Raw genomic sequence first — 23,040 nt, forward strand, 5'->3', positions numbered from 1 at the left:
AAAGTGTAAGCAATAGCACAATAATTGTTCAAGCTCTGCCAATAGTAGTTAATGTTGCTAACTTATACCAGGTATAGTGCAATATTCAAAATGACTTTTAAATTCCATTTGAATTGGGTACACAAACCGAATACAGAATTGCAATTTGAATGGGAATTTAAATTCAATTTAAAGGCAGGGTAGGTAATAAATGTATAAACAACTTTCTTCCAAATTTGTTTAAACTTTCTATATATATCAATGCATAATTAAAATGTAAGTACTCTGATAAAAAGAGTATAAAAATCGAGTGACTCTAGACCGTTTAATCTGTATTAAACACAGCTCATTATTTCCATTTCGGGACGAAACATAGGATTGGTTTAGGCGACTGTCACTCTCTCGCAACCATGGCAACCACCCTTTTGCCACACATGACCTGCCCACTTGCGCGCGCACGTTTGATTTGAGGAATTCAACAGGCACGGATCCTAGGAATACCAAAACAATGGCAGAGAAACAGCAAGCAAAATTCACAGTACCAGCCTATGCATTTAGTGAAGGCAAACCAGGCAAAAAAAAAGGAAGACAGTAACAGTACAAGAAAAGGCATTGAACAAAAAGTCTTTGGATAAACAAAGAAATAAAACGCGAGTTAATATCGGCGTGGATTTCCAGCGATGGCAAGAACTGAGGGAACTCAACGGGCTGAAAAGTGACTCCTTGATGGCTTTATTTCTGCTGGACAGGTAAATCTTTCTTTTTGTATTTTGATCATACATATTTTTTTCATGAAGCATGTGTCATTAGCACACGTAGCTGCGTAATATAGCTAACATAACATTACTTAGCGAGCCGTAGTAGAGACGATAAATAATCTATAGGAGCCCAGAAGGGAGAGGGTGGAGTGAATGGAAATAATGAGTCTTTAAAACAGTCGTGAGAGGTCTACAGACACTCGATTTTTATACTTTCTTTTTCAGAGTACTTACATTTTAATAATGTATTGATATATAAATAAAGTTTAAACAAATTTGGAAAAAAAGTTTTTTATAAATCTTTTTACCTACCCTGCCTTTAAATTAAACTGAAATTCAAATAAAATCATATGACTGTAACCGTTGATGACTGTATGATATGATGATGAGAAAGTATTTAGTTTATATACTTTGTAACAGATCAAATCTATAATAAATACATACACACACGTACACACACACACATACGCATTACGAATATAGTTACATTTCAGATATTTTTTTATATGCATCATCATTATCACTGTCATTCAGTTTCACTAATTTACAATTCCTCTTTCTGTCACTCAAATCCAAATTCCAACTTCAGCTTCCCAATTCCAAAATCTAATTCCAGCTTCCTGTGTCAAATTAATTCTGAACAACCATTACAAAACACAACGGAATGCTGCATCTGTCCAATCAGAATCAAGTACTTCAGAGAGCTGCATAATGAAGTGAGATCTGGTATTAAAGGTATTAAAAGATAACACAGACCGATTGAGGTTGGATATGAAAAGAACTCTGAAAGGCAACTGACAGCTTTGCCACTTTTAACATCTGAAAAAGACTCAACATTCCTCATGAACCCTAACATGGACATTATCATCTGATTAATTAACTGCAAGATGTGTTTTTGTCATTATTTTGCCACACAGGAAACATGGCCTTATTAGGTAATGTGGTAATGTTATAACAATAATAACATGAAACAATGCAAGGATTAAAGACCTCACTTCCTTTCTCACCAGCATCCAGGACAAATACCTCCAAAAAAAAAAAAAATGGAAAAAAAGGAAATCTTCATAGCTACACACCGAATGACAAATTCAGAGCCCTCTAAGTTGGAACCAGATTCACACGACCTGTACTGTGTTTGTTTGCCAACTAGGCACAGAGTTCATTCGCTGTAAGGCACCATCTATCAATCAGCTGAGGAACATAACGGCCTGTTTCTCAGAACTTCCTTAACAGGAATAACATGCTTGGAATTACTGGCGACAAACTGCCTTTTTTTCCAAATTACAGAGTGTTTTGTTCATGTGATGATCACAGAATGATTATAGTACTTGTCGGTCAAAGAATTGTCCACCGGCTTATGATGACTAACTACAGCGGTCATGTGGGCTACACATCATACTGCATCACCAATGGCTGCTTGAAGATCCATGGAGATAATGCTATAAAGCAGTGTTGCAGGAGGCAGGGGAATTAAATGTGAATCATAAAAAAACATTTAGCATTGTAACATTTAACAAAAATTAAGAGATTTCATTTTAGCATTGTTAAATGTCTTAAACTTAGTGTTAGAGGATGGTGACATTCATGTAAATAAAAAAAATCCAACTGTTTTCATAACTGATAATAATAAGAAATGTTTCTTGATCAGAAAATCAGCATATTAGAATGCACTAACATCCTTGAAGTGATTATAAAGTGCTTGAATGGTGATGGATACTATTTCCAAATATAACACATTGATGTGGTTACTCAAGTGGCTCTGCCCTCTTCAATGTGTGTGTGTGGGAGTGGAAGGCAAGGTTAGGTAAGGTGATGATGGTAGTTTTAATGTATTATATGCCAGAATGCTCTGTCTGTTCCAGCACAACGCAGGGTTTGGGTGGCAGCCAGACTCATCTGTTACCATGGGAACCATTTACTCCAGTCTGGCATCACAAGAGCATTTCAGCCCTTTACTACAGAACATAAATAAATACAACATTCCTGACAAAAGCGGACAGCTACGGGTATAATAGTGAATTTCCCAAATATAGTCAATGGTACATCATCCCAGGTGGCCAAAATCCCCATAAATTCCACAAAAGAAAACACTGTCAAGTAGTTCTCGGAACAAAACACAGTCATACTCTATTGGACAGGAAGGAGAATTCCCGGATAATTCCACAGAATCTGTGTGTCAGCAAAGGGGAATATTACACTCTTTTAAAACAACAGGGGCCACGGGCCATGATGTACAGCAGAGTGAGGGAGGTGGACATAAACATTACTAGAAAAATATGAAATATTCGGGAAAGTTCACTGACACTGAACGGAAAGTCCATGCACTCATGAGATTTGAAATGAGATGAGTAATAATTAGACTAAGGGAATTGTTAGCGCCAGGATTCTTGTGTAAATTTAAAGGCCAAGTTTCTTATTATTAGTACCATAAGATGTGTTTTAGCTGTCGTATAGCGCTCCCTGCTGGCCATACCTGCTTTAACTCAAACGTATCACTCCCTCTGTAAAGCTAAAACACTAAATCACTGAATTTAACTGAAAAAAAAAAATAAGTTAAATAAATAATAAGTATTTGTCTTACAATACCCTTATATCCTTAAATAAACAGGACACTGTATATTTATTTTACTCTTGTTTTCAGTTAATTCCAACACAGACAACACAAGTTTATATGCTTGTTTTAAGCATTAGTTTCAATATATTTTAAGATTTTTTTTTAAATCATTATCACCATTAAAAAAAAAACTTTTATTGTTAAATTAATTAATTAATTACGTAATAAAATGCTGATATAATAAAAAGAAAATTTGGCAGCTAACATTTTTATTAACAATAAATATTGTAAAAGGGATAATTCACCCTTTAAAATAAAAAAAATAGCATAATTTACTCACCATCTCATTCTTCCAAATGCACGTGCCAACTCTTTGTCAAAAGAAGATATTTTTGAAGGATCTGCTGAGCATAAAAACACTTTAAATGTAGTATGTCTCATACACAGTATTCCTTATTTAAGTCTTGCAGCTTTGTGTGAAGAACAAACAGAAATGTTACTTTTTGCTATTAACTGACATAAGGGTGAGTAAATGATGGAATATTCGTTTTGGGCTAAAGTAAACTAAATCAAAATAACCAAATAACAAAAACTTCACATATGAAAACACATGAAAAATAACATGCCATTTCTCTCTTTATGAGCATAAAACATAAATGCATATTATATTTACAAATCTATGCTAGAACACCTACTGCATGCAGACAAAAAAGTACTGTCCATTGAACACCTTTTATGCACTGAAAATCAATGTTGAAATTCTAAAAGTGTCTGCCAAATGAATAAATGGACACTATTGTGGAATAAACTTTAACAGGAATTAGATTGACTGGAGTAGGTTAAGCAATCACAGCCAAACAAAAGAAACCACTGAGTGCAGCTCAAATGATGTTCAGAACTGTGTGAATTCACTCATCCAGTGTCATCCCACTCTGACATTTCTGACCGCACCTCTTATTTCCCGTCCGGTGGTGTAAATACAGCCATATTATTTTTTGTTTGCCAAATATGTGGAACTAAAGTCTGGGTGGAGTCAGGGGGGTCTTTTCCAGTAAAAGGCTGATAAACTTCTTCTTTCTGCGCAACCGAAACTTTCTAATTTCACTTTCCCGATATCGTGTCAGCTTTCACTGTATGGGCTTCCTCTTTTTGAAATGTCAGCATTTAGTGGTGCCTGGTCCATAAGAGGGAGGAAGAGAAGAGGCCTGAAACTGTGCATTGTTTTTCTCCCACCATCTAAGGCAGGGGGAAGTGGCATAAACACATTTTTTTATAAAGAATGACATGCAATATAGTAAGCTAAAAAAGTCAATCATTTAAGATAGTAAGCTTAAAAGTGGTTAATTGCCACTGATCAAAACACTCTTCAGGTTATTTTGTGGTAGCTGGGTAGCAGGGATTCTTTTCTTGGAGATTTGCCTTAGTTGACTTTTTGCAGCCGAACACCTGCTTTTCTATTTTCGGCAAACCAACATAACGTGCATTTCTGCCACCTACTGGACTGGAGTGTGAGGACCTGCTGTTTCTTCCATATACTGTATATTTCTAAGAAAGAAACCAACTTAAAACCGATTATAAACGCTTCAGATTTCCAAGACATTAAAAGCTCCTAAAGACACAGCTTAATATCATAATAAATTTGATCAGAGCAACTGAGAAAAACCTGCAATGTAAAGCCAAAGACTTGCATGATGTCCCAATGAAAAACATTTCAATGCAGAGTATAAGATGAACACCAGACAAGTATGGCCTCTATTTTGGGGCATCTTGCCGAATGCCACTCTTAAATTCAATTTAAATTCAATTTATGCATTTAGCAGACGCTTTTATCCAAAGCGACTTACAGTGCATTCAGGCTATCAATTCTTCGTAACCAAGAAGAACATAAAAGGCTGACTTGAACATGTTAAAATTAATTTGGGTAGACCTGTGGTGTTCTGGAAGAATGTTTAATGGAGCGATGTGACCAAACTGGAACTTTTGGACCCATGGATCAGCGGTATGTATGGTACAAAAAAACAGGAGAACACTATCTCCATGGTCAAACTTGGAAGTAGACCAGTCCTTCTGTGGGGGTACTTTACTGTTGCAGGAAGTAGAAATCATGACTGTATGAAGAACATCAGGGATTCTTTTAAATCATTTTGGCAAGAACTGTGATGCATTTGGTGCAGAGACTGAAGCTGATGATCAATGGACTTTCATGCAAGACATCCATCCCAAAATATACATTCAAATCTACTTCTGCTTAGTTCAGGGATCAGTCAGAGGGAGACTTAGGTCTCTGCAGAGCAAAATTGAGCGTTTATGACCTTGTGGTTGTTTTCAAACTGCTGGGTGTTATTAAATCATGCAATCAAAATGATCCCCCTTACCTAACCCCACCCCTAAACCTACCATCACTATGACGTCAGCCAATTAGGTATCATGGTCTAAAAACACCCTGATCTGGTAACTCCCATTACTTTCCTGCAAAGACCTATACATGGTCAGAGGGTGAACGTGCTTGAGTGGCATGTTCAGTCTCCAGATTTATGTCTCATTAAAAATATTTAGTTGACTTTGAAGAAAGTAGTGGCAATGTGAAAATGTGATAATGTGATTATCAGTGATCTGAAAGCTTTCTTCCGGCAAGAAATGAGCCAAGATAAAAAAAAATAAAAAAAAGTTAACATTATATTCTCATGTTCTACCACCAGATGACACTATTGTTGTTTGTACTGCATTTAAAGCTGTTGTTCATGAAACACCAACACGTGCAGTTAGAATTGATGGATGCTTATTATTATGGCTTTTTACCGATCCATGCTGCCTATAAAAAGTGCTTGTTAAACATGTAATGGGCTTGACCTTTAATGATCATTTTCACAGATCGTTAACGCATTTTATATAATATAGTGAAAGCTGTTGCAAACTTAAATCTATTTTCCGGTCACTCGTGGGTCTCCAGATGGTCCGGTCACAAGACACGACATGAACATCACTGATCTCTCTCTGCCAGCACATTTCCAACTAAATATAAAACTAACTAAAGATCACCAATACCGGTACAAATATATGTCCAAATATGAATCTTCAAAGTAAATAAAAAATTAAAATACAGAGACTGTTGATTTATCATTAGGCTTCCTGTGTTAATTATTCAATTACGTTATTTATTTCAAATCATTATTAAATTACCTAATTTAAGTTAATTTTAGTTTTCATTTTTCCACAGAAAATTGCAAAGTGAACTGCACAGTCATATTCTATTGAACAGTAACTTTGTGCTGTACACTGCATTATACACTCCCCCACTGGAAATGTTGGGACTATCAGGACATCTTAAAGTCATCCAAACCATCATGAGCAAATATTTGAGAGAACGCAGGTTAAACTGCTAAAGATACACTGCTCAGTTTAATAATGGGGTTGTCCTTTTGTACTCCTGCCGTTATCGCACACGGATCTTCACACTTCATTACCCACAATCCTAACATTCAAAGGATGCATGCTATAAATATTCAGCAGAGCTGCAGGAGTCACTTATGGATCAAATGGTCAGGACTGTCATCACAGATATCAAGTTCTTTAGAATTCTGTACTTATGTAAAAATAAATTTGTAAAATATTTCAGTGGAGCTAAAAAACACAATACAACAGCAAGTTCAGACCGTATATATACTTTTTATTTATGTATTTATTTAGTACTGCCTACAGAAAATACTTCTTGAATTTGAAGATCAGGATAAATTGAACTTATTTTGTCTTCTGGAAAAGATGTAAGTATCTTCTGTAGCTTCTAAAAGGCAGTACTGAATAATAATAATATATATATATATATAATACTTTTGTTCAGGAAGACACATTAAATTGATCAAAAGTGACAGTAATGACATTTATAATGTTACAAAATATCTCTATTTTGAATAAATGTTGTTCTTTTGAACCTTATATTCATCAAAGAAAAAAAATATGTGTGTAAAAAATATGTAAAAAAAAAAAAAAAAAATGTACACATGTAGACATCTTTATTGTGTTCAAAAGTTTACGCCCCTGGGCCCTGGCTCTTAATGCATCGGTTTTCCATCTGGAGCATCAGTGAGCATTTGAACCTTTTGTAATAGTTGTGTATGAGTCCCTCAGACATCACACAGACATTGTTGGAAAGGGTTCAAATACACAAAAGATGCTGGAAAAACCAAAGACACTGTGGGACCTGAAGGATTTTTCTGAAGTGTTAACAGGACAAGAAGGGACTCATAACAAAATAACAGCTGTGGATCATCCAGGTAACAACAATATTAAGAATCAAGCATATGTAAACTTTGAACGGGGTCATTTTTATAAATTCAACTTTTATTTTTTTCTCATGGACTATATGTAAACGAAAATGAAACTAAACAAACATAATTGTAACATAACAAACAAAATGAACTAAACAACATAAATGTAATATAAAATAATCTAAAGTACATAAACAATAACAAATTTAAGAAGAAAAAAACTATTTAAATTGCGTAACACGATGCATCATGCAGGGACTTCCGAAACATCCTTTTACTGTTTTCACTGTATAATTGTGCCTTTTAATAATGAAATTTTATGGTATAAGAACATGCAGTTATATATATATATATATATATATATATATATATATATATATATATATATATATATATATATATATAATGCAACTTACTGTTCAAAATGACTTGAGCTGTATTCTTTATGTAACAGCCGTCATGAGAATGCACAGAAGCCTGCAGGAGGAATCACAGGGCACAGAGGGTGAACATTAACACACATTGTTTGGCTCACATTACTGCCTCTTTGTTTGTTCTGATGACTAGCGGGAGATCGACATTCCCTGACTGTTTTGGAAGTGAGAGCTGCTGTCTATACTATCACACCATGCCTGGGTTTGATTGAAAGCCCTCTCTCATACTCTCTGGAAGACAACACTCTGCTGCCATGCTCTTTGTTGACAAAACACTTTGTATCTTGCCCACTAGACACTAGGGTGGTGGATTTGGTGTCCGTCTGAGTGTAAGTGTGAGACAGATAGGAAGATATGGGAAGATTCAGACATTCTTGTCACCTTTCTGGCTTTGTGTAATCCTGCTGCTACCCCACTACATCATAGTCTGCGTTCTCCCGCTGGGCTTGGCAGCGAGGGGCATGTGCCTCACAATTCTCAACACTTAACACAGGAGAGAATCTCTCTCCTGCAGACGCTCCTCATACCAAGTTGTGCGGTGTACAGTGTCTGTGACTGATTGTTCAATTCAGATCTTTAGTTGATTTCTATCCACGTTTCAGTAACTAATAAAGTTAATAATGAAAATAAAGTCACAAGAATGTACCACTATTCACCAGTAAATTTAATATATGGTTACTAATTAGGGGAATAAGTTCACACCTTGTTTTTCCGACTAGGATTTCAGAATGTGTTTAAACTACTTCTTTTAATAAGGGCACCTGATTTTGGCAAGTAAGACATGCTCCTGGATCAACAACTTTTGATGATCCTGGATCAACATTATTGTCCAAGAATATAGACTTAACCCAATCCCTAAACCTACCCATAATTTATTCCTAAAATCAGGGGGAAATGATAGCTGATTAACAAGAGTGTAGAAGCACCTAACCCTGACTGGTTGATTGGAATGTTGTTCCAGGATCAACAAGGATGTTGATCCAGGAACATGTTGTACTTGGTGAAATCACGCTCACCCACTTCATAACAAACAGTTTCTTTTCTGCAAACCTTATTTTTACCATGGTAAACCATTTTGTCTGGTTTGTGTTACAACAAATACCACATTAACAGTATGTGTATACAAAACTCTCATCATATGATTACAATGCAAGAATGATGGTAAATGTTCATAAGGTAAAGGCCACTAGGCACATATCTCAACCACAATCACATGTGGTGATGGTATCAAAACCACCTTGTTCGTTAGTGTCATATTCATCTGTCTCCAACACGCTTTACAGTCCAAATCAAAATCCAGCCTAAGCTCTGTATCAAAGAACATTTGCCAGGGAGACTAATTAGCCTGTAAGAATAGCACCTATTGAATCCACTGTTTCTAAAAGTGTTCTCCACAGAGACGCTCTTGCCCCCTAATTCATCACCGGAGAGGACAGACGGACAGACGTTCACACACACACATGCACACACAGAGGATCGGCTGGCATCTGAAATAATATCTTACGAGGCTGTCTGCACCTTCTATAGCATTTCTGGATCAAAACACATCTCATCTAAAATAAACCTTGTGTCTTGTGCCAAACTACTCTCTGGCATAAAGACCCCAGGCTAGATTTCTCTTACTTCTGTTGAGCACAAAAGAAGATATTTTAAAGAATGTTGGTAACTAAACAGTTGCTGTTAGCCACTGACTTCCATATGATGAGAAAAATACTATGAAAATCAATGGCTACCTTCAACTGTTTGGTAACCAATATTCTTCACAATATCTTCTTTTGTGTTTCTTTAGGGTTATCCAACAGTATTTATGGTGTAATGTTGATCACCATAATAACAAATTAAAAATATTGAAGGGGATATTACACACACAGTTCTGCCAATCTCATGTTTATCTTGAATACCTATAGGCCTATAGTAGTACTGCATCCTTCATAACTCAGAAGAGTCATACGTTTTATCAGACTTATAAAAGAAAGATACAACTTTACAATTCTCTTAAAAGACCGGGATCTTTTATCGCTGGACAGCTCCATCTTTTCAGTGATTTGAAAACTCAGCGTCGAACTGGACCTTGTTTATAAAACATTCGTCACTGAAATGACAAGAACCAACAAATCTATACAAGCACACTGATGGGCTGGTTTTGCTCTTGCTGCTCTGTTTGATGTGTGCGTGCATTCTTCATGACGTCATACAGGCCCATACTTGCAGAAAAAAACTTTACAAAACCTATTTGAACCCTGAAAAAGCAACTTTGGAACAGAAATAATCTGTCATATGTTCAAAAGTTTTTTTTTTATTTATTTATTTTTATTTTTTAAACTTTGTTTAGCATGAGAATCCAACTAACGGTGTAAATAACTCAGAATACTCTAACAGCATTAGTCCTCCCCTTTACATTAAGGCACTTACAATGGAGATGTGACCAATCCTTAAACATTACAATATTTGTCGTTTCAAAAGTAGTGTGCAGAAAATCACTTACTAATCTATTATGTGTAGTTATACGCAAATTTACAAGTTTGCTGCCACAACAATGGAACAAATCAAACAATGAAACCCTAAATTACCATAAAAATCTGGATTTTACAGCTACAACAATAGATATTTTTGCCAGAGAAAAATGGAGTTGCTTTTATAAATTAAATTAAAGTGAATTATTAAATATGAAAATTATAAGCTTAACATCTATTATTTTAAATCCTCCAAATACTTCCCCAATTATAATGGCCTCCCCATTACTTCCTTCTTTTCCTTTTTTTTTTTTTTTTTTAGTTTTTTTGTTAGTTAGTTATTTAGTTACTATTTTTTTTTTATTGTTTTTAATTATTTTTGGTCCTCAACATTATAATGCTATAAATGCTTTTGAAGGAACTTCAGAAACCCAGAAGATTATTTTAAGTGTCCAAATACAATAAAAGAATATGTGCATCTACAAAAGAACAGCATTTTGATGATTTTCAAAAGCAGAATTCCTTTTTCGACTATGGCGGTGTAGTTTACAATATAAATGTGAGTGCAAATGCTAAATGAGTCACACAAAACAGTGGCATATAGTCTAGAACTCGATATGTAATCTGATTATAGTGTTCAAGCGAATCTATTCTGTGACAGCAGGTGGTAAGGAACCCATGATCCATCCACGTTATTCACACCAGTGGGAAACAAAATCACTCTAAATCACTCCCACACTGCACTGTGATCGCTTTCAAATCCTGTCAGTGATTATCTCACCTGAACCATTAAAGTAATTTTGTGGAGTGCTTTTGTTTTTCTTCTTAATTTGCTAAGCACATTCTAGTTCACTGAAGACGAGTAGCATGTTGCATGTGATAAATATTTTAGAATATGAAATATGCAGCAGCAGGGTTTGGCTGAGCGTCTGTCCACACTGAACTGTAATTCCAGTCCCGCTGGGCTCTCAAGAAACTGGCGCCCTTAATGTTGTCCCAGTGTCTAAGACATCTCAACCAGCACGACATAAGTCAGTGTCAAGGTGGTCACTGATATGACTGATTAAGTAAGAACCGATGACCTTCCAATCAACAGTGAAATAGAACTGAGAGTCTGGATCTGGGACACAAAGATAAAGTAATGATGCAAGTATGCTTAAATGTTTCCAAGAGCACTTTTTTGTTATATAAAACCCCCTCAACCTACATTGTTAAAAATGATTTTCAAAGGTGCAAATAAAATTATGAAACGCATTTTACAAGGAAATACCGTTTAATTTTCATACTTCAAAATTTCACGTTTAATTCAATGTCATTTGCTGTTTCTTTGTAATTGTGAAATTTTCTATTAATTTCTAAGTAAAAAAATGTGAAAATCTGAGGCAAAAAAAGCCTAAAGATTACTGATAATCATAGAAAATAATTAGTCAAATTGATAAAACTGAGATTATTTTATAGACATATTATGAGGATTTTCATTAAAAAACGTTTTAATTTCTTGTTAAACAGTTATTTCTGTTTATTGAAACTCTATTAACTACAAACTAATCAGAGCATTTTTTGGTCGTGTCATGGTGTTCTTATATATAACACTGTGTCTGTTTGATAAAAGCACTGCTGAATGGTGATAAGAATAGAATCTGATGGTGCTGTGAGATTATGTCACCTTCGATCAGAATGATAAACTGTTCTTTAAAAAGATAGATACATGCATAAACGCACATACGTGACCATATTCATAATACAAAAGTATATGTTTCAAGTGTCTTATTATTAACTTCTCCACATCTAAAAAGCCAGTACTGAAGTAATGTATACAGTGTTTTCATCGTAACTAGGCGAACTCAGTTTAAGTCTGAATGTACATAACTGGGGTTATATGATATCAAGTCTCAGCTTAATGCGTCTGATATATGTGAGTCAAAATGTGTGTATGTGTGCTGCATGCGGGTGGAGTCAACACCACAGAAATGTAACTCTTCCCAGAGTGGGTGCTTCATCCATATAAAGCTTTCCAGGAGCTCAAAGCCCTTGTTAGAACAGGAGTCCTCACTCACAGCACTCTACATCGGCTTTGGCTGCAGCACGGCTGCGCGTCTGGGTGCCCTGATCCTGTGCACAGCTGCAGAGAGGTGAGAGAAGGGCAAAGAGAGAGACATTAACAGAGAGACTAACAATGACAGATTTGTCAGTAGTTAAATTCTGTGCATTATTGTGCATGCATATGAACACTGTTTTTATGCTAGTCTGCAAACATTTGCATTGCTTTTATAATTTAATTAATTTAGACATTGAGGATTTTATTGGGGAAACTGCTTTTTTGCTAGCTTTAAGGATTGACTTTGAAATTTTAAATTACTTGAAATGGTTTCTGCAAAAAAAAAAAAAAAATTATAAAAAATAAAATAAAATAAAAAAATACATATCGTGATTGATTGATTAATTTATTAACAAGTAAGTTTTAACTTATATTTGGTAATTGTCCTTGAAACATATAGCTTTAAAAAAGGTTAAAAATCTAAGAAATGAATTGCATCATACATGGAATCGTGTTTTCATTTTTTTTCTATTCAGCAAACATTCAAGTATTATTCATTTTCATTGGTATAACAAACAGTCATGTAATGTAACTTACAAAAACCTGCTTAAATTAGGAAGTTGAAAAGGAAAGAAGAGCTCATAACCACACACTAATAATCTCACATGCCACACATACATTCTGTATTGTACACACGTTTTGTATGCACACAGAGTATCGGAGTACAGAAAGCACCAGAGCTTTACAAGAGAAGAAATGTATGTAGTGAGAGTTGAGGAGGAATGTGTTGATTGTTCAGTGATGAGTGATGAGAAACAGAAACACTCAGCTATTGCATGCACAATACCAATCATTTGGAAAGTTAATAATCAATTTTCAGTCTGTAATAACATCTGTATCATTTTTTATTATTTATTTATAATAATAATAATAATGTTTTTGTATTAGGGTCAATTCATAATTTATTCAAGATGATAAAAAGGGAAATTAAAATACAATGCCTTTCTTGCTTGTTTTTAATAAAAATATTATATATGATTTTATGTTGGGCCTGCTGAAATTGCTTCACAGTCTCTCCCTGTGATGTCATTTCTAGTTTTATAGGTTTCTGATTTGTATTTGTATATATTTAAACTATACTACATTTTTGATAATACTTTATACTTTGGATATTATATTCAGCATAGTTTTTGGAGATGCTTTACAATGCTATACTAATTTTACATGTAAATAAATGTTAATGCTTAAGCTAAAATATTACACTGCAACATGGCAGCAGTAATGTAAAGTGTCCTTTTTTAAGGAAATATGGTAAAACGTTGACCAGTTTTCAAAAATGTACTTGGCAGTTACTATTAAGTTACTAATACTTCTATGTATGTAATCATATAAATAAAAGCTGGGCACAATTCATATTGAAAGGCATTGTTTTGTGAATGTTTACACACTCTAAATTGAACAGAGTTTGCTATATATATATATATATATATATATATATATATATATATATATATATATATAGTACAGACCAAAAGTTTGGAAACATTACTATTTTTAATGTTTTTGAAAGAAGTTTCTTCTGCTCATCAAGCCTGCATTTATTTGATCAAAAATTTAATATTGTGATATATTATTACAATTTAAAATAATTGTTTTTAAATTTATTATACTTTAAATTATTATTTATTTCTGTGATGCAAAGCTGATTTTTTAGAAATTATTCTAATATGATGATTCATTAACAATTCTGCTGCTTAATATTTTTTCAGAACATGTGATAGTTTTTTAGGATACTTTGATGAATAAAAAGTATATATATAAAATAAAAAAAAGAAGCTATGTTTTTAAAATATCAATATTTTGTAATAACAATATACACTACTGGTCAGTAATTTGGGGTCAGTAATTTTTTTTCTTTTTTTTTTTTACATAAAATCAATACTTTTATTCAGCAAGGATGTGTTAAATGGATAAACAGTGATAGTAAAGAAAATATATTATTAGAATATATATTATTATAATTTTTTTTTTTTAAATAAATGCAGTTCTTTTTAACCTTTTATTCATTCATTCAGACAGCAGAACTGTTTCCAACACTCAATATAAATCAGAATATTAGAATGATTTCTAAATGATCATGTGATAGACTGGATGTTACATGTGACACTGAAGGCTGGAGTAATGATGCTGAAAATTCAGCTTTGCATCACAGGAATAAATCATTTTTTTAAAGTATATTCAAATAGAAAACTATTATTTTAAGTTGTAATAATATTTCACAATATTACTGTTTTTTTCTGTATTTTTGATCAAATAAATGCAGGCTTGATGAAAACATTAAAAATAGTAATTTTTTTTTTTTTGTCCAGGACAGGCAGAGCAATGATTGAACTGGGCTCAGTGGAGGAGGGCAGCAGTCTGATAGACGAGTTGATGGAGTTGACATCTCAGAGCTTATGTCAGCTCGAGATTAAAGAACATTTCAACATCATTAAAGAGATCGGCCGTGGCAAGTATGGCCGTGTGCTGCTGGTCACCCACCGTTGCAAGGGTATGTCAGCCAGATACTTGACTGTCTTAGTCTTAGGAAGCCACTCACTTTGTTTTGTACAAGCAAGTGCAGCAAGCTCCACAATTTTCTTAAAAAAAAAAGTGACTATGTTAAGTAATTGCAGCTCTCTTTTTCTTCATTAAAACAACAGCATTCTAATTAAGCCCTTTGGTGTGTTGTATCATCCTTAAAGGATTAGAATAACTAAATATTAAACAGGTCTATTGATTTGAAAGTTGGAATTATTGTTTGATTTTACCTGTATATTTTTAAAGCTTCTGATAGTCCATTACAGTTTACAAAACAAATGTTCTACTCACAAAACAAAAACTGGAACCATATAACAGTACCATATCACTTTTATCTCATTTCAATACTTACTTGCTTCATTGTGAATTATTAAGAATATCACAGGTTTCTCTCTAAATGTAGCTGCTGTGTGAAGAAATGTCTCTTACTTTTGGGTGTACGTTTACTTTTCATGGTTGATTCTAAACCAAGACAAATTAATATGGTTAATATGATCTGAATAACACAATAGCTCAATATTTTTTTACTATTGGTCCATTTTTATAGTGTTTACTGTGCAAAGCATGTGAATTTCTGTATGCATACACCATGATAACCTAATGCACTTGTGAGCAGAAGGTCATGCATAAGACGATCTTTTTGAACACATCAAGGCTGTAATGCCCGTCGATATGTATCTATACATATCTATGGTAATGCCAAGCAATACTGTTTGAGATGATAAATCATAATTATTTAAAAAAAAAAGTTATTAGTATGGTTCTTTGGATGTAATAATAATGCATGTATTTTTTTTTGTGTCGTGTATATACTGTATAGAATGTATATACTCACACAAACGTGGGAATCATTCATCACCATAGTGTGTGTAACAGTATTGCAGGGAACGGTTTGACCAGTGCAGCAATGAGATACTGCTATTTAAAAGAAACACTACCTCCTCTTTAACACTCCCACAGATCGTAATGCCAAGATATTATCCAAACAGCTATGAAAATACTCTCCACTACAAACTTAAGCCTGTACGTCATGTTATGTGTCTCCAGAGCACATTTTAAGAAGACCGAAAGTCCTCTGATCTAGTTTCTTTTTCACTGCTGATTGTGTCACAGGGACTCCAATGGCTCTGAAAGTTCTACCCAAGGCCTCGACCAAACTGCAGGGCTTCCTGAGAGAATACTGCATCTCGTTGCATCTGTCTTGCCACCCCTGCATTGTGGGATTGTTTGGAATTGCCTTCCAGTCCAACGAGCACTACGGATTCGCCCAGGAGCTTGTCACAGGACGGGACCTGTTTGCCATCATCCAGCCACAGGTGGGTACTCAAACATCATGAGATCTTTCCCCTCATTCACATGTAGTTGTCCTAAAGCACTGCAAATTCACAGATGAAAGTCTCAGAGGTTGTTTTTTTATTAAAACTCAAACACTAAAACAATGCCTTACAATGTTTTACTATGCCTACATTAATTATTTTTGCTACTTTTCAATTGCATTTTATCTATATATTTTGTTTTCCTTAATTTTTCGAATTATGCACATTATTTATCTATATTTTATACTCAATTCCAAAGAGGCCAAGCTTGTTTTGCTCTGATCAAGAAATTTTCATGTATACAGTGTTTATAGAAAATAATCACCACCCTTTAAAAAAAATTATATTATGTGCTTTGCAGCCTGAAATGAAGATGGGCACAGTTTTTGTTTTATCCAGCTCGATTTACTGCTTATAACATCCATGTGAAAGATATACTGTAACACCAACATGTCAAAAAAAAAAAAAACTAAATCACTGAGTTGGAAAAAGAAACACCCCTTTGTGACAGTATTTTGTTGAACCACCTTTTGCATTAATTATAGCCTTTACAGTCTGTTGGGTTATGTCTCTGTCTCTACTAACTTTAGACTTTGCAATATTCATCAATTCTTCTTAGCAGAAATGCTCAAGTTCAGTTCAACTGGATGGTGAGCGTTTGTGAACTGCAGTCTTCAAGTTATTCCACAGATTTTCAATGGGGTTTAAAGTCTGGGCTCTGACGAGGCCATGAAAGCACATTGACCCTTTTCTCCTTCATCCATTGTGTGCTCAGTTTTGCTGTGTGCTTTGGATCATTGTCCTGCTGGAAGGTAAACCTTCTTCCCATTGACAACTTTCTGGCAGAGGTTCTGGCTTGAGATTTCTTTCAAGAATTTGACAGTATTTTGTCCTATCAATTTTCCTTCTGTCCTGACAAGTGCTCCACGACCTTCTGCAGAAAAACACCCCATAACAGGATATTACCAGACATATCGACATATTTTGGATTTCCCACAGACATATCGTTTGGTGTTGAGGCCAAATAATTCGTTTTAGTATCTTCTGCCCCAGAATTTTCAAGATGCGTCTTGGCAAAGCTCAGTCTGACTGCTTGTGGCCTTTCTTGAGGAGTAGATTTTTACTTGTAACCCTCCCATACAAGCCACATTTGTGGAGAATTTGTGATATTGTTGTCACATGCACACAATGACCACTCTCTGTCATAAATTCCTACTGCTTCAGAGTTGCCTCAGGGAGCCTCTCTGACCAGTTTCCTCCGGCTCTTTAATCCAGTTTGGAGTGATGTCCTGATCCAAGGAGGGCCTGCGTTCTACCAAATACAGTTCACTTCTTAATAATAAACTTCATTGTGCTTCTAGGCATTGATTAGATTTTTTATTTTTTTATTTTTTCGACATCCATCTTCTTAATTGTGCCTGTTCACAACTGCCGGAGACCTTTTGACAGTGCCTTGCCACCCATAGTACATAGATTGTTTGCCAAGGATTTAATGATGATTAGCTAGAGTTTACAAGTCATCTTTAGCAGGGGGTGTTCTTTTTTTACAACTTTTCATTTATTTACTTATTTAATTCTGACACGTTGGTGTTATAATTTTCACTTGGATGTTAAAAGTTGCACTGTGTAAATATAGCTGGATGAACCAAATACTGTGTCATTCTTCATTTCAGGCTGCAAAGCAAAAAAAAATATATATTTTAAAGGGGGGGGGGTGATTCTTTTCTACATGTACAGTATATATATATATATATATATCTGTATATATGTATAAATAAATACACACACACACACACATATATATTTATATACATATACAGTATGAGCAACATCACACGAGTAGCAGAGTGTTACGGTTGTATATCAGCATGACTGTGATTTGGCTGTAGGTACGAGACTGCAGGCCAAGTGGGTACGTGTGATATTGCGTCCATTACTAATTCGAAAACATCACTTTAGAACTAGTAATGAAGTAAAATTGAGTCACTTCTTTAAAAGCTTATTGTATCACTGTATTAAAAGCTGTGTATTATGTAGAGTCGAGTATGAGAGAGAGATAGACTGAGTGAGTGTGATTACCTGCGTCTTATACAGCATTCTTTCTTCAGCTCAATCTCATATTCAGCACAATACATGGGTTTGAATGTCCACTTTAGGAAAGCGATATCTTTGTCGTATTATCCTTTTATCTGGTAAAGGATCAATTCACCCCAAAATGAAAATGTTTTCATTAATTACTAACCCTCATGTTGTTCCAAACCCATATGACCTTTGTTCATCTTCGGAAAACAAATTAAGATATTTTTGATGAAATGTGAGCGCTCTCAGACCCTCCATAGACAGCAACGTAACTGCAATGTTCAAAGGTCCAGAAACGTAGTAATGACATTGGTAAAACAGTCCATGTGACATCAATGGCTCAACTTCAGTTTTGAGCACAAAGAAAACAAAAATAACAATTTATTTGAACAATTCTCCTCCCCTGAGTTACGTATTTTCTGCCATTTTGGAGAGTACCCAACAGAGTAATCGACTTAATCAGCGTTGTTTATGTTTGGGGGAGAAATTGCACGCATGAACGTAATCTGCGTAATCAGCGTTGTTTACGCTTTATTTTTGTTTTCTTTGCACTCAAAATTTATTCTTGTAGCTTCGTGAAACACACACACACACACACACACACACACGTTTCTAAATATTAAATATTATTATTAAATACTTCTATTATTTATATAAAATATTATTTATTGAATAATAATATTTAATGAACAACAACATCAGTCATCATAAAAGTTGCTAGGCAACTCAGTCAAAAGTACAAATGTATATCATTAAAGTGATATAAAATAAATGTTATGAGACTTTGCATTCAGCCAAAACTATTTACTCTGGAACAAATAATAGATTAATTAGACCAAAGATTGCCCGTTAGATATACCTCATGTTTAACCAGAGCCAGAAGAACTCGCCGAACTCGCCTAATTCCAGAAGAACTCGCTGGTGAGGCTGCTCTCAGCAGTTTCATGAGTGGTTTTTGATGCCCTGGAGCTCACATCTCCAAAAACGTACATTTTCAAATAGATGTTGTCTTTATTTACAAACAGCATATTTGAAGTATAAACAACTACATCCTAAAAAACACTTAAAACTACATTCTGTGACACAAAAACAGTATTACTTAAAAAATTATAGTGGATTTGGACGTCTGCCATGACACTTGCTGTGAGAAATGCTGCAAAAGGATAGGGTTTTAAAGAAGGCTTTTAAAGTTGAAGATACTTTAAGAAAGCAATGAAAAATCTATATAAAAAAAAGAAAAAAAAAAGTTTAATAAAAACGCCATCAAACGCAGAGTGACTCCATATTTTGAAATGATGGAATTGTGAACGTGACATTTGTTGAATCAGATATAAGCATATTTGCTTCTGGATATTATTAGTACACAAATGGAAGAAACTATAGTGAGAAAAGTGTTTTTAAGAATTTTATTTTGTCTAACATATCAAAAGTGCCCGTAGTTGCAGTAAACACTTGTTCAGTATGTGACTAATAAAGCTCCAGATCCTACATGTGACTCCAGGCCTGCCCGACACTGCTATATACTACAGGCCCGTTCACACGCTAGGCATGTTCACATGTTTCCCATACTGAATAAGGAGCAGGACGTACGCTTGACATATTTTGGTAGTGTTCACATGTCCTATCAGGAAATCTTGGAGGGTGTAAAAGAGCAGAGCAGCTGTTTTACTCTGTCACCACACGAATCCCTGTTACTTCAGCATAAAGAGTGAAACATTAATCCAGACAGACTGAAGCCTGGAAAGATTTAATGTAGCAACAACGCCACAGGGGCTCCTTATATTTTAACTTATCATGCAATGATGTTGTCTTGATAGAATTTTGTGCCTGCACATAAGCAAAGTGTCAGTAATAAACTGTGATCTTTTAAACAGTTAAGACTATTATTTCCCAAATAAATTACTGAGCACGTTGGCCCATTTCTGTTAATAATTTTTTTGCTAACAAAAAGTAAAAAAACTTCTTTATTAGTTTTTATTTAGAATGTATTATTGAATTTAATATATTATTTATAATATTAAAATGAAAATTGTAACGAATTAAAACTCCATGATCACGGGAAGAAGGAGGCGGGAACCGGCGGACAATCAAATAAGGTTTTAATAATCAAAATAAATACAAAACAGCACGTCAGCCCCTCACGGACGACTGACGCGCACAAATCAAAATCAAAACACAAACTAAAACCCAGGCCTGGTCCGCTCTCGTCCTTCACTGTCTTCACTCCAGTTTTCTATCCTTCCATCTCCTCCGTGGGACTCGAGACCAGTGGGTCGAGCAGGTGTCACTCATCTCCAATCACTCCACCGGCATCCCTCCTGTTCCCATGTCCCTCGGCCCCGCCCCACTCGTCACATACCCCCATCGCCCCTCGCAGGCCAGGGGGTACCCTCGAGACTGCGCTCTACTCCCCCGCTCACGGGGACCTGCGGGAACCTGGGGTAGGACAGATGAGGCGAGAGAAAAAGAGATGGAAGGAGGAGCGACAGAGACGAGAGAGGGGACAGAGAAAAAAAAAAAATTCTGGTTCCCAGACGCACTCCGCTTGGCCCTCCACCAGCTGGGTGATCTCCTCTGCGGTGCCTGGCGATGGCACTGGACGGCCCTCAGCGGACGGCACGAAACTCCTCCGCAGCCCGGTGGACAGCGAAGGCTCCTCCGGTTTTGGGCAGCCGGCAGGAGTCCCCCGTTCCCTGCACCTCCGGATTCCTTCACGGACAGCTGCCGCCCCTCCACATCACGGGCGGCCGGCAGCGAGCTCGCCCATCCCCGGCAACTCACTCCAGCCCTCCGCCTCGAGCATCCATGGTGGCACACTTCCTCGCCTGCTCGATGGCACTGCAGACTCACCAAAGTGGCGAGGGATCTTCAGCAGCGCGTACCTCCTTCTCCCGGGCTTCGGCACCACTGTAACGATACAAACTTCATATTCCCAGGAAGAAGGAGGCGGGAACCGGCGGACAATCACAATGAAGCTTTAATGATAAAATAAATACAAAACAGCGGGTCAGCCCCTCACGGACGACTGACGCGCACAAATAAAAACCAAACACAGCTAAAACCCAGGCCTGGTCCACTCTCGTCCTTCACTGTAGTCGCTCCAGTTTTCTATCCTTCCATCTCCTCCTTGGGACTCGAGACCGGTGGGTCGAGCAGGTGTCGCTCATCTCCAATCACTCCACCGCCCCACTCGTCACAAACATCTAAACATCTTTTTCCAACATTATTATCATATCCATTTTACAGATGACAAGATAGCCTGAACCTAAAAATGCTCCAAACAATGTAATATTGTAAAAATTATATATATATATATATATATATATATATATATATATATATATATATATATATATATATATTGTTTGTTTGTTTGTTTGTTTTGCTTTTTTTGCCATTTTTGTGTACATTATGCAAAATTTTGTACATTATGCAACTTACTATACTGCATATCTTGTTTTCGTACAGGTGGGCATCCCTGAATGTGCAGTGAAGCGCTGTGCCGTTCAGATCTCTTGTGCTTTAGAGTTCATCCACCAGCGCGGTCTGGTCCACCGCGACATCAAGCCTGAGAACATACTGCTGCTGGACACCCAGTGCCGGTGCGTCAAACTGGCCGACTTTGGCCTCACCCAGAGACGAGGAACCTTCATCCGCTTCATTTCAGGCTCGCTGCCGTATATGGCTCCAGAGCTGTGCGCCATGGTCTTGGAGGAAGGTCAGAAGGAGGTGAAAGTCCCTCCGCTCCGCGTGGAGCCCACTCTAGACACCTGGGCCTTTGCCGTGCTTCTTTTCTGTATCCTAACAGGTTTCTTCCCCTGGGAGCGCTGCAACGGCAGCGACGATTTCTACGAGGAGTTTGCAGACTGGTACAGATCACCGAAGAAAACCCCTGTGCCATCTCAGTGGAAAAGATTCACGCCTGTGTGCATGCAGATGTTCAGGGGGATGTTAGCACTGGATCCCAGTGAGAGGTGCTCTGTAGGAGAGGTCAGAGGTTACATGGGTAAGGACTGGGTGCGAGCGAAGGACGCCAATGGATGGGTGAGAGAAAATGGGGAGGTCAGCACGTCCACACCAAGCCCCTGCAGAGGCAGCTGCAGTGATGAACACTGATAGTGTTATATGACAAATGAGCAGAATGTGGTGCCAATGGCAATGCAGAGAGCTGCTTGGTGGAAGGAATTTATATTATTAGAGATGTTGATATGTTAAAAAGTAATGAGGAAGACACACGTTTGTGGGTCAATATTATATTCATCAACAATTTATACTTCATCAACAGCAATTGTGGCATGCTACAATTAACAAAAACATATTTTAAAATAATTAACTTAAAAAAAGTGTGTTGCACTTACAATGGTAATGCACTTACAGTTTTAAAATATATATTTAGTTGTTAAAATAAAATTTTAATGGTGTAAGAAGTATATCTGATCAAAGCTACAATGAAAAATATTCTAATATATATAAACTATATATTTATATATGTGTATGTATGTATATATATATATATATATATATAAATTACAAAAAAATAAATATATGTATGTTATTATTAGCATATTCTCATGATAATTCAGC

General features: G+C 35.9%; 1 protein-coding gene and 1 long non-coding RNA gene across 2 annotated transcripts in view; one reads left to right on the top strand and one right to left on the bottom strand.

Moving 5' to 3' along the window:
• LOC132115244 (uncharacterized) overlaps positions 1 to 3,694 on the bottom strand; it is a 75,547-nt gene extending 71,853 nt beyond the window's left edge. Inside the window, exon 1 of the long non-coding RNA XR_009425453.1 lies at positions 3,632 to 3,694. This is a non-coding gene — a long non-coding RNA (uncharacterized LOC132115244). The remainder of the gene's footprint in view (positions 1 to 3,631) is intronic.
• Positions 3,695 to 14,863: 11,169 nt separating this feature from the next.
• On the top strand, positions 14,864 to 22,706 carry LOC132115245 (serine/threonine-protein kinase SBK1-like). Its single transcript, XM_059523628.1, has 3 exons — positions 14,864 to 15,032; positions 16,175 to 16,377; positions 21,925 to 22,706. Exons 1-3 carry the CDS (start codon positions 14,864 to 14,866, stop codon positions 22,570 to 22,572), a joined length of 1,020 nt encoding a protein of 339 aa, XP_059379611.1. The 3' UTR covers positions 22,573 to 22,706.
• Positions 22,707 to 23,040: the final 334 nt, after the last annotated feature.

This window comes from Carassius carassius, chromosome 34 (genome assembly GCF_963082965.1).
Source record: "Carassius carassius chromosome 34, fCarCar2.1, whole genome shotgun sequence".
Lineage (NCBI taxonomy): Eukaryota > Metazoa > Chordata > Actinopteri > Cypriniformes > Cyprinidae > Carassius > Carassius carassius.